Genomic DNA, 14,709 nt, shown 5'->3' on the forward strand with positions numbered 1-14,709 from the left:
TGGTCTTCAGCTGATAATTGTTGAAATCTAGTCCACCTGACTATTTTGTCTACCTTTGTATGTGTTTGAAATTTTCCAGTTTTATAAAGAAAAAAAAAACAGTTATTTAACACATTATAGTTGACCCTTAAACAACACAGGTTTATGGGGTGCCTGGGTGGCTCAGTAGGTTAAGGCATCCGACTTTGGCTCAGGTCATGATCTCGCAGTCCGTGAGTTGGAGCCCTGCGTCAGGTTCTGTGCTGACAGCTCAGAGCCTGGAACCTGCTTCAGATTCTGTGTCTCCCTCTCTCTCTGCCCCTCTCTGCTCATGCTCTGTCTCTCTCTCAAAAATAAACAAACAATAAAAAAATAAATAAATAAATAAAAATAAATTAAAAACAACACAGGTTTAAACTGTGCAGGTCCACTGATACATAGATTTGTTTTTTAATATAAACACAATACAATACTATAAATGTTTTTTCTCTTTCTTATGATTTTATTAATAACATTTTCTTTTCTCTAGCTTTATTGTACAAATACTGTATATAATACATATAACATAGAAAATGCATGTTAATTGACTGTTAATGTTTTTGGTAAGGATTCCCATCAACAGCAGGCTGTTTAGTAGTTAGGTTTTGGGGGAGTCAAAAGTTATACATTAATTTTCAACTGCTTAGGGGATCAGCACCCTAAACCCTGCCTTGTTCAAGGGCCAAGTGTATTTTTGTTTTTCTTGAGTCTGAACCACAGACTTTTTTTTTTACATTTTTTCCAATATATGAAATTTATTGTCAAATTGGTTTCCATACAATACCCAGTGCTCATCCCAAAAGGTGCCCTCCTCAATACCCATCACCCACCCTCCCCTCCCTCCCACCCCCCATCAACCCTTAGTTTGTTCTCAGTTTTTAAGAGTCTCTTATGCTTTGGCTCTCTCCCACTCTAACCTTTTTTTTTTTTCCTTCCCCTCCCCCATGGGTTTCTGTTAAGTTTCTCAGGATCCACATAAGAGTGAAACCATATGGTATCTGTCTTTCTCTGTATGGCTTATTTCACTTAGCATCACACTCTCCAGTTCCATCCACATTGCTACAAAGGGCCATATTTCATTCTTTCTCATTGCCATTGAACCACAGATTTTTTTTTTAATTTTTTTTTTCAACGTTTATTTATTTTTTGGGACAGAGAGAGACAGAGCATGAACGGGGGAGGGGCAGAGAGAGAGGGAGACACAGAATCGGAAACAGGCTCCAGGCTCTGAGCCATCAGCCCAGAGCCTGACGCGGGGCTCGAACTCACGGACCGCGAGATCGTGACCTGGCTGAAGTCGGACGCTTAACCGACTGCGCCACCCAGGCGCCCCTGAACCACAGATTTTTAAGGTCCCCTTATTTATCATGACCCTGATCATAAGGTCATAATGAAAACCATGGCCACACATGTGTTAAGCATACATCCTGGGAGGATGTAACTTTATTACTGCCCTCATTTCTTTCCAGTGAGAGTAGACATATTCTGCTGTGAATACATTTTGTACCCATGTGTAACCCTAATGTCTGTTTGCTCCAACTTCCCATGCATGCCCCCAGATTGTCCTATTCGTTCACTCAAGCAAGAAAAATATTCCCACCTTGCAAAAACTCAGACCTAACAGTGCCTTCTTTTCCACGTTAGGGCTCTCTGGCACACCTGAGTTTCATCAGGTCGTTTTTCTGAAAAAGAAAACGAAGTAAAAGGTGGCTTCCAGCTTTGTTATATCCCCTTTGATTGAGCCATCTGTGAAGGTCCATGTGGAGATGTGAACCCTGCTTACACGTATGAGTCCACCTAGGGAAGAATGAGCTTTATTTTTACTACATAACCTCCCCGATTTGAATAATAGACGACTAAGTAGGTCCCAAGGGAAAATCTGTTTATAGGTGTCTACAGTAGGCCGACTGCAGCCCCTACCCTCACCCGCCCCTGCAGGACCTGTCACAGGGCTAAAGGGACTTTGCAGCTGTCATTAAGGCTACAGATTGAAGATAAGGGGGTCATCCTGGATGTCCCCCATATAATCACAGGCGCCTTAAAGGCAGAGAGGAAGAAAGACGCCGCACGGAAGTTGGACAGATTGGAAACAGGAGGGGGATGTGACCCGCCCCTGCTGGGGGCACCTGGGTCACCAGAGCGGGACTGTGGGCAGGGTGTGGGCGAAAAGAGCCCACACGCAGTCAGCTAGGAAAGGAAGCCTGGGGGCGATAATCCAGAGCCCCAGGGAGGAAAGCAAGGTTGCGGACACCTTGATGTGAGCCCCTGAGCCTCCACAGAGGACCCGGTTGAGCCTCGACCTCCACTGGCAGAACCGCAAAAGAATAACTAGGCTTTGTTTTAAGCTGCTATTTTGGGAGGTAATTTGATACGGCAGCAATAGGAAACCAATATGAAATATTTTTATTTTTATTTATTTTTATAAAGTCTATTTTCAAAGTAGCTGGGAAGGTTTGAGTAACAGAGAGGGTCTTGGAATTTACCGCAGAAAAAAAGCAGCCCCCTTGCAGCTAGTGAGCCTGGGGATCTGGGCGTTTCCATCCTTCTAACACCAGCCACATCTCGCCGTCACTCCCTCCCAGAGCAGAAATGCGTTTCCAGTGCAGATGGCGCTGGTCCTAGAAAAGGTGGATGGCACCCCGGTACTATTTATATGGATTATATGCAAATGAGGAATTGGGCAAACGCAACATGTGATTGGATCAAAGAACATTTTTAAATAGCCAGAGGCAGTGCGGCTGTCTGATTGGATAAAATTGCTGGGGATGTCAGCCAGTCAGAACACAGATATCCCCAGAAGCCTTCCGAATACCGCTCCGGCCAGGCACTCCCAGGATGGGTTACTGGCATGAGTTGGAGACTTTCCCACCTGGGGAAATCTGTAAACATAACCCGTGATGTTGATGGTAAATTCACGATTCCTCATTGTCCTAAAACACGTAGCTCTCAAAGCCCAGCAAGACGTATAGGTGAAATCTATCATTCCTCGAGTATCAAAGAAGTCAGGGACTATATTCTGGAATATTAGAAAATGTAGAGAAAGAGGGTTTGGGAGTGTTTTTGTGGGTTTTTGTTTGTTTTTTTAATGCCTGGAAATCCTAGAGCAGTACAGAGTGTGGTCCTGAACCAGCATTGGGTCATTTGAGAACTTGTTAGGAATGCAAACTGGGGTTCAGCCCAGACCCACTGAGTCACAAAGGGGATGAGGCCCAGTCATCTGCTTTGGAAACCTTTTCAGGTGTTCAGATGGATGTGAACCTTTGAGAGCCAGTTCCCCCACAGAAACAACTAAAACACAATTGAAAGGGCTCACTGGGAGATTCAGCGACACACAAAATTATCTTTCCTGTCTCCAAATGAGTCAGTAAAAAATCGAATGGGGAAAACTTTGCTCATTGTGGTAAATAAACAAGGGTAATCTTGGAAAAAGTAGAATTTATTTTCATGAAAGTATAAACCTCATTGAGAGGTGGATAGAGGTTTAAATAAAACAGGGAGATCCCACTTCCTTGGCTACTAAATTTGAAAAAAAAAGATCTATTTTCCCTTAAATTGATCTATAAATTCAGGATTTTATTTGTTATTTGAAAAAAAAAATTGTAAAGATCTTGTACAAGGAAATAGAAAACAGGCAGGAAAAAACCCTTAAAAGTATAAGAATTTTCTTTCTTCCTTTTAAAAATGTTTTAATATTTATTTATTGTTGAGAGACACATAGAGTGTGAGTGGGGAGGGGCATAGACAGAGGGAGACACAAAATCTAAAGCAGGCTCCAGGCTGTCGGCACAGAGCCTGACGGACGCGGGGCTAGGACTCACAAACTCCAAGATCATGACCTCAGCCAGAGTCATACACTTACCCAACTGAGCCACCAGGGGCCCTCAGAAATTCTACCTTAAAATATTAGGTACAACACTAAAACAACAACAATGACAAATTTGAATTTCTTGGAGGAATCATAGAATCGTTCAGTATTGGAGAGAACGTAAGTCACCTCAGTTAGGTCTGAAGAGAAAAGAGATGCATATAAGAGATGCTTATATGCATCTCTAATCTTTTATCATTTTTTGAAATTAATAATCTGTGAGTTAGGATCAGTGGAGGTCCAGCATCATGTTGCTGGTGAATTACTTTAGTGTGGCTGCCATTAGGTCTGGAAACAAATCAGAGAAGCCCACTGTTGCCATTAGTATTTACCTTTATCCTGGAATGTCCACTGTCACTCAGTATTTGGCAAAGAAGAAACTTTTAAAAGGTACCAGATATGCAGAAATGACAGAGTGCAGTTACACAATTACAAAACAAAAAACAAAAAAACAAAAACATAAACCCTGTGCCCATTCAGTAATCGATTACAAACAAGGAACAGGGAATGTAATAAGGACATCCATCCAGTAGAGCACAATAAATATATACATAAATATTAATATATTGTTGAAAAATTTTACAGCTACAAATATCCTTGATGAAGTGTTTGCACATTGGGATGAAGAAAAGTGTGCAAGTTTGTAGATGAAATTCTACATTCTAATTCTACATTCTTCTGATTCTAAGAAGCAGAAAGTGGGGCACCTGGCTGGGTAGGTTGGTGGAGTGTGCAACTCTTGATCTCCGGGCTGTGAGTTCAAGTCCCACATTGGATGTAGAAATTACATAAAAATAAAATCTTGGAGTGCCTGGGTGTCTCAGTCAGGTGAATTTCTGGCTCTTGACTTTGGCTCAGATCATTATCCCAGGGTTGTGAGATCAAGCCCCACATTGGGCTCCATGCTCAGCGTGGAGCCTGCTTCTGATTTTCTCTCTCCTTCTGCCCTTCTCCCTTGCTCTCTCTCTCTTAATTAAAGAGGTAAAAATAAAATAAAATGTTTTAAAATATTCCCAGCTTCACCAAACTGCCAGAGGGGTTCATGAGGCCAAAAAAAGAAAAACAAAATTAAATTCTTGCTATCTCTTCACACTAAACAGAAAAAGAAAACCTTCCGAAGAGGCCAAAGTTACAAAGCACGATTAGGAAATGTATTTAACCACATGGCAGAATTCTTTCTTACTGTGGAGTCCATGGGGAATCACTGCAGTGGAGACAACCCCACACCGAGCCTCTTATGAAATGGGCTAAACGGGAAGAAGACCCTGTCCTGAGGACCCCATTAGGGCTGGAGAAGAACCAGGCGCATTGCATGGTTTCGGAGCACTTTGGTGCCATCTGGATCCTTTGAATGCTGCGAGGTGGCTGATGGTGTGAGTGACTGGGGCGAGCCCCATGCCCCTGGCACTGCATGGGGTTCTGGGCGACTCAAACTGAATGCTGTCTGTGCTTCAGGCCCAGAGAATGGGAAGGCAGGACCTGGACATGGTCAATGGGAGTTTCCTATAAAGGGGGCCAGAGAAATGGGGTACTAGCTGGGGTATCAGCAGGGTCCCTCCAACAACTGGGAACCCTAGCGTCCGCTGTAGCTGTCAGCTCTGGAGGGGCTTTCGCACACTGTTTACAGGACCACCTGCCCCTGCAAGAACCCCACTCTGCCTTTAGACTGAGCTCCTGAAAGTCCAGATGGTTCCCAGCTTGCTGTCACATGAGCAAGGGAGAATAGGGAGTTTTTATGCTGGAGAACGGCATCGTGTGTGTGTGTGTGTGTGTGTGTGTGTGTGTGTGTGTGTGTGAAAGAGAGAGAGAGAGATGATGCACACGGTCAACCCTCTGTGACCTAAAATCCCCAAGGATCTACAACAAAGCACTACACACAACCCCACATTTCCTTAGTTGTGTGTGCAAATTCCATGAGTGATGAGAGCAAGGGAAGAACATTCCAGGTTAGGGAGGGTTCCCCTCCAGCACTGGATGGTAGTCGGTGCTTGGTTGCCAAGCGCAATGGTCAAGAATGAATTCTTGAGACGTTTTATGGTGCAAAAAGATGCTGTTATCATAGCACAGGGACCAGACACATTGGGCAGAAAGAGTTGCCCTGGGATTGTGAGGAGTTACTGATAATATATATTTAAGTTTGTGGAGGGAGGCTGAGTAGAGATAATGCAAGTTTCTAAGGAATTGCTGTACGCTAAGACTGACGTTTCCCGGACCTTGGAGGTCTGGCTGTTGTCAGGGTAAGTTTGGTTTTAGTCTCTACTAAAACATCAGCATGAAGGCAGCCATGAGTTACTTGAGGAAGGTCATGCTCCGCATGCCTCAGGGATTAATGAGTGGCCTGCAAGTTGTAGGGACACTTAACGTTAGCTACATCTCTCTTCCCTTTGTTCTCCCCATCAAAGTGATCAGCACCAAATGTATGCACAGACCTGATCTATAACAAAGTGTATGTGTCCTGGACAAGCCAGTATTTGGGAGGAAATGCTTGCATCTGAAGCGCTCTTCAGAGAGACCAAATCTCTCAGGAAGTTTTTTTAGGGGATGTGTTTCCCTGGGCCTCAGTGCCTCTGAGGGAGTAGGAACCACATGGAAGTCAGTTGCTGAGATCATGAAAACTTGCCAACTGAACCAACTGTGAAGAGGTTTTTGTTTTGTTTTGTTTTGTTTTTAAATTTGTTTAATGTTTATTTTTGAGAGAGAGAGAGAGAGAGAGAGAGAGAGAGAGAGACAGAGCATTGAGAGGGGGAGGGACAAAGAAGGAGACACAGAATTCGAAGCAGGCTCCTGGCTCCCGGCTCCAAGCTGTCAGCCCCACGTGGGGCCCAAACCCAGGAACTGTGAGATCATGCCCTGAGCTGAAGTCGGACGCTTAATCGACTGAGCCACCCAGGTGCCCCTAAAAAATAGGTTTAACATGTGATAAAGGAAACTCTCAACTTTTCTTTTTTTTTATTTTTTAAAGTTTATTTATTTTTGAGAGAGGGAGAGAGAGCACGGGCAGGCGATGGGCAGAGAGAGAGGGAGGTAGAGAGAGTCCCAAGCAGGCTTTGCGCTGTCAGAGCAGAGCCCGACACAGAACATGACCCCATGAACCGTGAGATCATGACCTGAGCCAAAATCAAGAGTCAGACACTTAACTGATTGAGCCACCCAGGCACCCCAATTCTTGACTTTTCTGGTTTGTGGGATCTGCCTTCAGGCTCCCAGGGAAGCTATACTTTAGCTTTTACCAAGGTCAAAAAGACTTGGCAAGGGGTGCCTGGGTGCCTCAGTTGGTTGTGTCCGGCCCTTGATTTCCGCTCACATCATGATCTCAAGGTTCATGAGTTCGAGCCCCGTGTCAGGCTCTGTGTTGACAGCATGGAGCCTGCTTGGGATTCTCTCTTCTTCTCTCTCTGCCTCTCCCTTGCTCTCTCTCTCTCTCTCTCTCTCTTTCAAAAATAAATAAATAAGCATTAAAAAAAACTCAGCAGAACCTCAAAGCATGGGCTCTATTTCTGTATATCTGCTCCATTAAATATATATATATGTATATATATATACATACATATATATGTGTGTGTGTATATATATATATATATATATATATATATATATAACGAAAAAGGAGCATTCCAAACATAAAGAAAAACAAAAACCTTCCCTGGTTCCCATAAGATTAAAGGCATACAGCCTTGCACATACTACAAACATAAGATAAAGTCTATAACCTTCTGGAATGTTCTTCATTGTGATGACCTGTAACTCTTTATGTAAAAAATAAAGAATAATAATGATGATGATGATACTAATGTAACCCTGCACCAAATGTTCCTTCCTTGGAACACGCTTTTCTTTGTGAGGATGGTGTATCCAGGCAGCTCATATAAAACTCTCCACTCTTCAAAATTTAAATAGGTGGGGGAAAATTTTTTTTAAAGGTTTGCTCAATTTGCGCTGACACATGTAATGCAGATTATGGTTTCAAATCCCACTGCAGGTGGGGAGGGTGCACAATAGGCAGCCCCCAATTCCATGTTTTGTGTATTTGTTCAGACACATGGAACCAGGTAACATTCTGCCTCATGTCCAGGGAATAGACTCAAGTCCCCTGGGAATCTAGAAACATAAATCTAAAAACAGAACTGAGGCGACAGGGTGACTCAGTTGGTTGGGTGTCCGACTCTTGATTTTGACTCTAGTCATGATCGTGCGGTTTGTGGGTTCAAGCCCCATGTTGGCCTCTGTGCTGATAGCTCAGAGCCTGGAGCCTGCTTCAGATTCTGTGTCTGCCTCTCCCCCACTCACACTCATTCTCTCTCTCAAAAATAAATAAACATTAAAAAAAAAAGTAAAAATAAAACTAAAGCTCTTGTGGTCAGAAGGCCTTAGACATGCACCCAAACACTCTCAAAGTGCCACCTGGGTTTCCATCCTCAGCCACGTAGACAGAGTTGATCCCCAAAGGGCTCCTTCCTGGGTGCTCCTGTGCAAGTCACAGCTGGTGCCAGAAATCCAGCATCCACCCACCATTGTCCCCTTTAGCCCTTGGGACACCCAGAGCTCTGGACTCTGTCTGCCCTGAAATAGGGACAGCTCTGGGAGATTAACCAACAAGTCCCTGTCAGACTGCGTCAGATCCACACCATACACACCAGGAGACCTTAGGTGTGTCCCTTAGTCCCTCTTCCTGGTGCTCAGCCAACCCAACCTGACTCAGGGATGGCAGTGGGGATTCTGTGTGACAATCATTATCAAATAAAAAAACACGCAGATTTAGTAAGGAGAGATTTTATCTGAAAGGATTATTACAAGGCAGGGGAAAGGACTATTAGGACAGGAAAAATTCTTTTTTCTTTTTTTTTCAACTTTATTTATTTTGAGAGAGAGAGAGATGCATGGGAGGAGCAGAGAGTGAGGGAGAGAGAGAGGAAAATTCTTGCCTCTACTCATTTTAGGACTTGGCAGGGACTCTGTAACCAAAGACAGATTAAAGGAAAGCTTTTAGGTTTTATTGTGACACAGGACCCTTCAAAAGGGAATGAAGACTTACAGAAGGGGCAAAGCCTAAATGCTTTTACACTGGGTTGAACAGAGGCAACTGTGGGAAAGTAACTTAAATGCAAGGGGTGGGGGCGCCTGAGTGGCTCTGGCGGTTGAGTGTCCCACTCTTGATTTCGGCTCAGGTGGTGCTCTCAGTTTGTGGGTTCGAGCCCCGAGTGGGGCTGTGCGGTGATTGTGTGGAGCCTGCTTGGGATCCTCTCTCTCCCTCTGACCTTCCCCCTGCTCATGCTCTCCCTCTCAAACTGTAAAACAAAGAAAAAAAAAAAAAAAAAAAAGACGTGGGCACACCGAAGGAAGATCAGAATTACGTCAGTAAGGCCTGTGAGTGCGGGGTCCGGTGGGTAATGATACAAACGCTTCTTTCCTCCAGGTACAGGTCAGTCTTCACACACAGGAGAATTACCTCCTGTTTTCAGGAAAGAAAACAGAGGCATCCGAGCTGTCCTCTTACGCCTGCCGTTTTTCAAGTGCCTTTAGCTCAGAATAATCCTTGCAGGGAAGTTGCATTTGAGGATGGCACATCGGGGTGCCCAAGTGTCACTGGGGTGGGGCAATGGGGGATCTCTTTCCATAGGATGAAAGGAACACGACAGGGCAGCTGACAGGACAGTGGGTCAGGGAAGGTTTGCCCTGGGCCGACGGGTTCCCAGGAGGGGCCAGGGATCAGCACACGGAGCAGCACGGACGCTTCACCACATCCGGGCAAATGGGCACCTTGTTTGGATCCACCTATGGAGACAGGCAGTTCAGCCAACTGTCCCTGGGGGAAGGGAAGGACGGGGATGTGGACAAGTTGTGCCCCATGGTGTCACGGGTCAGCAAAGGGGCACCCCTGATTCGCGTCAGAGTCAGGCAGACACGAGGGGTGGGGGACCCCTTTAACTGCTGGCAGGGAAAATTATGTGGTCACCCCGGAAAAGCTGAACTCAGAATGCAGGCTTCTAGAAGGGTCTTCGGGTCCTGGAGCGTTCGGGAGCCAAGAGGAGTGTTGAGGGGGAAAGGAGGGAGCTGTGTGGGAGAGGCAACGCCCACAACGACGCCCTTGGCGAGATGACCTGACCTTGACCCTTACCCTGACCCTAGCCCCTGGCCTGCAAGCGCAAGAACAAACACTCCGTGGAACCAGGAGATCCCCTTGCTACTAACAGTCTTGCCGCAGAGGTGCGGAGATAAAGGGGCAGGCGGCCAAGTGGAGCGTCCCGCGGGCCAATCAGAGCACATCTTACCATCACGCCACCAGCGGTCGGCCAATGGGAAGGCCGAGGCCTCTATAAAAGCTGACACTGCTTTGGTTTTTGTTTTTGACGATTTCCTTAGAGACAAGTGGCTTCGGTTTTTTCTGTAACACTGCAAGCCATGGCTCGCAGGAAGCAGACAGCGCGCAGGTCCACGGGCAGCAAGGCCCCGCACAAGCACCTGGCCACCAAAGTGGCCCGCAAGAGCTCGCCGGCTACCGGCGGCATCAAGAAGCCGCACCGCTACCGGCCTGGCACAGTGTCCGCCACTACCAGAAGTCCACCGAGCTGCTGATCCGCAAGCTGCCGTTCGAGCGGGAGGTGTGCGAGATCGCGCAGGACTTCAAGACCGATCTGCGCTTCCAGAGCTCGGCCGTCATGGCGTTGCAGGAGGCGTGTGAGGCCTACATGGTGGGGTTCTTCGAGGACACCAACCTGTGCGCCATCCACGCCAAGCGCGTTACCATCATGCCCAAGGACCTACAGTTGGCGCGCCGCATTCGCGGGGAGCGCGCTTAAGCGCCACGCGCATGTGTGGGCCGCCAAGCCCTGAGTCGTCGCTCTCCCCCTAAAGGCTCTTTTCAGAGCCACCACCAGTCCACAAAGGGTGCTGTGCCAATCGGGTTCTTTCTGGCTGGTTCCAGCTTCCTTAGCTTCCAGTTAGCTGGTTGTGTTCCCTAGGGTTCACGCGGGGGTTTAACCAAATGAAAACCCTAACAACCGGGGTGGTTACCCATAAGTCCAAGAGTGGAGTGGAGTGGAGAGGAGCCCACCAGAGTAGGGCTACCTAGAGAATGCGGTTGGAGGGCTTTTTCCCACTGGGTGCCAGCATGTTTGGTTTTATTTTAATGTTTTTTATTTAAATTTTTTTTAACGTTTATTATTGAGACAGCATGAGCAGGGGAGGGGCTTCAAGTCTTTAAGCTGTCAGCACAGAGCCTGATGAGGGGCTCGAACTCACCCGCGAGATCATGACCTGAGAGGAAGTCAGTTGCTTAACTGAATGGGCCACCCAGGTTCCCCTAATGTTTATTTTTTGACCCAGAGTGTGAGTGGGGGAGGGGGAGGGTAGCAAAAAGGGGGGGCAGAAGATCCAAAGCGGGTTCTGTGCTGACAGCAGAGAGCCCAGTGTGGGGCTCGAACTCCCCAACCGAGAGATCATGACCTGATCTCCGCTGCCCAACCGACTGAGCCATCCAGGCACCGCACAAGCATGTTCATAATTAAAATTTTAGATTGATAGAACTCTAGGGGCTCCTGGGTGGGTCAGGCAGTTAAATGTCCAACTGGGCTCAGGTCATGATCTCACAGTTGGTGAGTTCGAGCCCCGCATCGAGTTCTGTGCTGACAGCTCAGAGCCTGGAGACTGCTTCAGATTCTGTGTCTCTGTCTGTCCCGTGCCCACTCATGTACCGTCTCTTTCAAAACCAAACTTTAAAATAAAATTTGTTTTTAAAGTTGGTAAAACCCAGTCGCTGGCCAGTGCTGGTCACCTTCAGACGGCCAGCCTACACTTCCCAGGTCCTCCTAGCTGAGTGAAGGCTCAGACGGAGAAACACTTGGTGTGAACGTGTTTGCGTGACAGCCCAATGCTGTCTGTGTGCAAGGGTGAATTTTCAACCTCAGACCCAGTTTGTTATCCGTTAGATTTCATTCAAAAGCTTCAATGAAAGTAGCACATGCAGAAGTGTGTTTTGAATGTTGAGAAGAATCCTGAAGTTTTAGGATGTACACAAGCTTACAGTGTTCAGGGAAGCCCATGTTCTGGCTTGAAAATCAGTGCTAACCTTTAATGCTAGGCTCCTTCTAAGTAGATCCAAGTCTGGCCACTGTGTCTTTACTGTGCTCACAAGTCCCTTTTCTTGGCAAGGGTTTTTCCAATGCGGGAGAGCTAACCCTCCATGCCCTTCCCCACATTACCATATGACCTGGGGCTGGGCAACTAGCTACATCTGGGGAAACCCAGATGATGGGAAACCATGCAGATGATGTGTCCTTGGCAGGATAGGCTACAAATCATGATGGAAGACCATGGGGTGGGGGAGCGGGGCAGGTCCACATCATTCTGTTCTGTTCCAGAACAGACTCTGAAAGAGCATGTTCTGCCCGAGGACCAGAGGTGAGGAGCAAAGAAAAACAAAGAAGTGATGATAAAGGAAGAAGGTAACTGACATCCCTCACAGTCATATAAATGGATAGTGAAGGAAGCCTTTCCCACACACTTATCTGAACCTGTGGTTGTGTCCCTGCAGCAGGGGTGGGGGGGGTGGGGGGGGTGGGGGGGGTGGGAGGGGTTGGGGGGGTGCGAGTTGGGGAGAGTGGCGGCGGTTCCTCATTGAGCAAACCCTCTGCACAAAACCACCCTCGGGAGATCTGATCTGGGCAGAGCCACTGCCAAGGGAGACACAGCCTCCTTGCTCTCCAGAGAACGTTCTGGCACCCTCGAAGCATGGCAGGGCACAAGAGAGAGGACCACGGGAAAAGTGGGAAAGGGAGACAGCACAGGGGCAGGACGTGCCAGGAGTTGCCTCACTTGTGGTGTAGCTGGGATCCGTCAGCAAACACATATATATGCACATCGAGAGAGTGCTGTCATCTGAAGTGCACAATTGCATGAATATTTGTTTCAAAGTTTTTAATGTTTATTTATTTTTGAGAGAGAGTGAGACACAGAATCAAAGCAGGCTCCAGGCTCCAAGCTGTCAGCACAGAGCCCCACGTGGGCCTCGAACTCACGAACTGTGAGACCATGACTTGGGCCAATGTCAGACGCTTAACTGACTGAGACACCCAGGTGCCTCATGAATATTTTTTGAATGTTTATTTACTTTTGAGAGACAGAGTATAAGCAGGGGAGGGGTAGAGAGAGGGAGACACAGAATTGAAGCAGGCTCCAGGCTCCGAGCTATCAGCACAGAGTCCGATGCAGGGCTTGAACTCAGGAACCGTGAGATCATGACCTGAGCCAAAGTCGGATGCTCAACCGACTGAGCCACCCAGGTGCCCCATTTTTTTATAATGGTTTATACAGATTAAATATTTTATTTTTTTAATGTTTATTGAGAGAGAAAGAAAAAAACACAATTGGGGGAGGGGCAGAGAGAGAGGACAGAGGATCTGAAGCAGGCTCTGTGCTGACAGCAGAGATCCTGATGCGGGGCTCAAACTCACAAACCATGAGATCATGACCTAAGCCAAAGTCAGATGCTTAACAGACTGAGCCACCCACGCACCCCTCAGGGACAGAAGTTGTAAAACTAAATGAAGGAAGGTAGGCCTGGACAGGATCGCTGGCTGAGGGTCAGAGTGGGACTACCTAGACAGACACCTGTGAGACAAGAACACACACACGTGCTCGAATTGATGAGAAAAAGCTAGGCTCTGATAAATCGAGATGGTTCATGGTGGGGAGGGGGCAGGACGGGGCACATGGTGGTTCAGACATATCCCGTGGGCTAGCGATGTTCCTTTTCTCATTCATCATACCTCATGCATACTGTATTCCGGTGTGTGCATTTACTGCTTAGTAAAATGAATCTTTCTCCTTGTGCTCCTTACGGGCTGTGAATATGTGCCCTAATTTGGGGGGGGGGAGCAGGAGGGATCCTCAGTGCCTGAAATATTGCCAGCACACACACACCCACAAAAAGTGCCACACTGAAAGAAGAGGATGGGCCACGTGGATTCCAGCAATCCGTGGAGGACACAAGAGTGCTGGTTCAGGAGGCCCATGACAAGCCGTCATGGAAAGGAGGGCACAGCAGGTGCATTCAAGGACAGCCCTGTGGGGCTGGCACTCCAGAAGGACATGGGACATAAATAGCTGGGGTTGCACTGGGCCTGGGGCAGAGTGGTGAGCAGGCTGGGCTTCCCGACTAGGGAGTCAGGAGGAATCAGGGGCCCCCCACCCCTGACTCTTCTTAAAGGACAATGTTGGGGAATGACATCAAAAGACACAACCACCGTGGCACCTGATTAAGCATCTGACTCTTGATTTTGGCTCTGGTCATGATCTCACCGTTCGTGAGTCCGAGCCCCATATCCGGCTCTACACTGGCGTCGTGGAGCCTGCTTGGGATTCTCTGTCTCCCTTTCTCTCTCTGCCCCTCATGCACGCACTCTCTCTCTCAAAAGAAATGAACATAAAAAAAAAAAACAACACATGACCACTGATTGACCCGAGAGCTGGCCCCAGACATTCAGAGGCCCCTCACTTCCACCCCTTGTCTTAGGAATGTGGCTCCCACTTGCCTTTCCCACTCCCAGAGGCTGCTCCAAGATAGAGCCTTGAGATGCTGATGTGGTGTTGAAACAGCTATGTGATATACGTGGCTGAGTCCAGTTAAGGCCCCTTTACAAGTGTTTCAGATCTGGTGGGCCTGTGTGGGTATCTATTTGTCTTGCTGGCCCCCAAGACAAGCCTTGGGTGTAAGTTCCCTTTGCTTACCACAGCTGCCTCCTGCCATCCTCTCTCTTGGATGTCCCCCTGCCTTCCGAGTCCAGGGACCCATTCCAGATTGCACCTGGGGAGCTTCCCGGGGGGTTACA

General features: G+C 47.4%; 1 protein-coding gene across 1 annotated transcript; it reads left to right on the forward strand.

Annotated features, from left to right (window-relative positions):
* The first annotated feature begins 9,453 nt into the window (after nucleotides 1-9,453).
* Nucleotides 9,454-11,116, forward strand: LOC101101285 (histone H3.3). The gene is given in 2 exon segments (XM_011281294.4): nucleotides 9,454-10,421; nucleotides 10,424-11,116. Coding segments are annotated over 2 exon segments (396 nt in total). The 5' UTR covers nucleotides 9,454-10,282; the 3' UTR covers nucleotides 10,681-11,116.
* The last annotated feature ends 3,593 nt before the right edge of the window (nucleotides 11,117-14,709 follow it).

This window comes from Felis catus, chromosome A1 (assembly GCF_018350175.1).
Source record: "Felis catus isolate Fca126 chromosome A1, F.catus_Fca126_mat1.0, whole genome shotgun sequence".
Classification (NCBI taxonomy): domain Eukaryota; kingdom Metazoa; phylum Chordata; class Mammalia; order Carnivora; family Felidae; genus Felis; species Felis catus.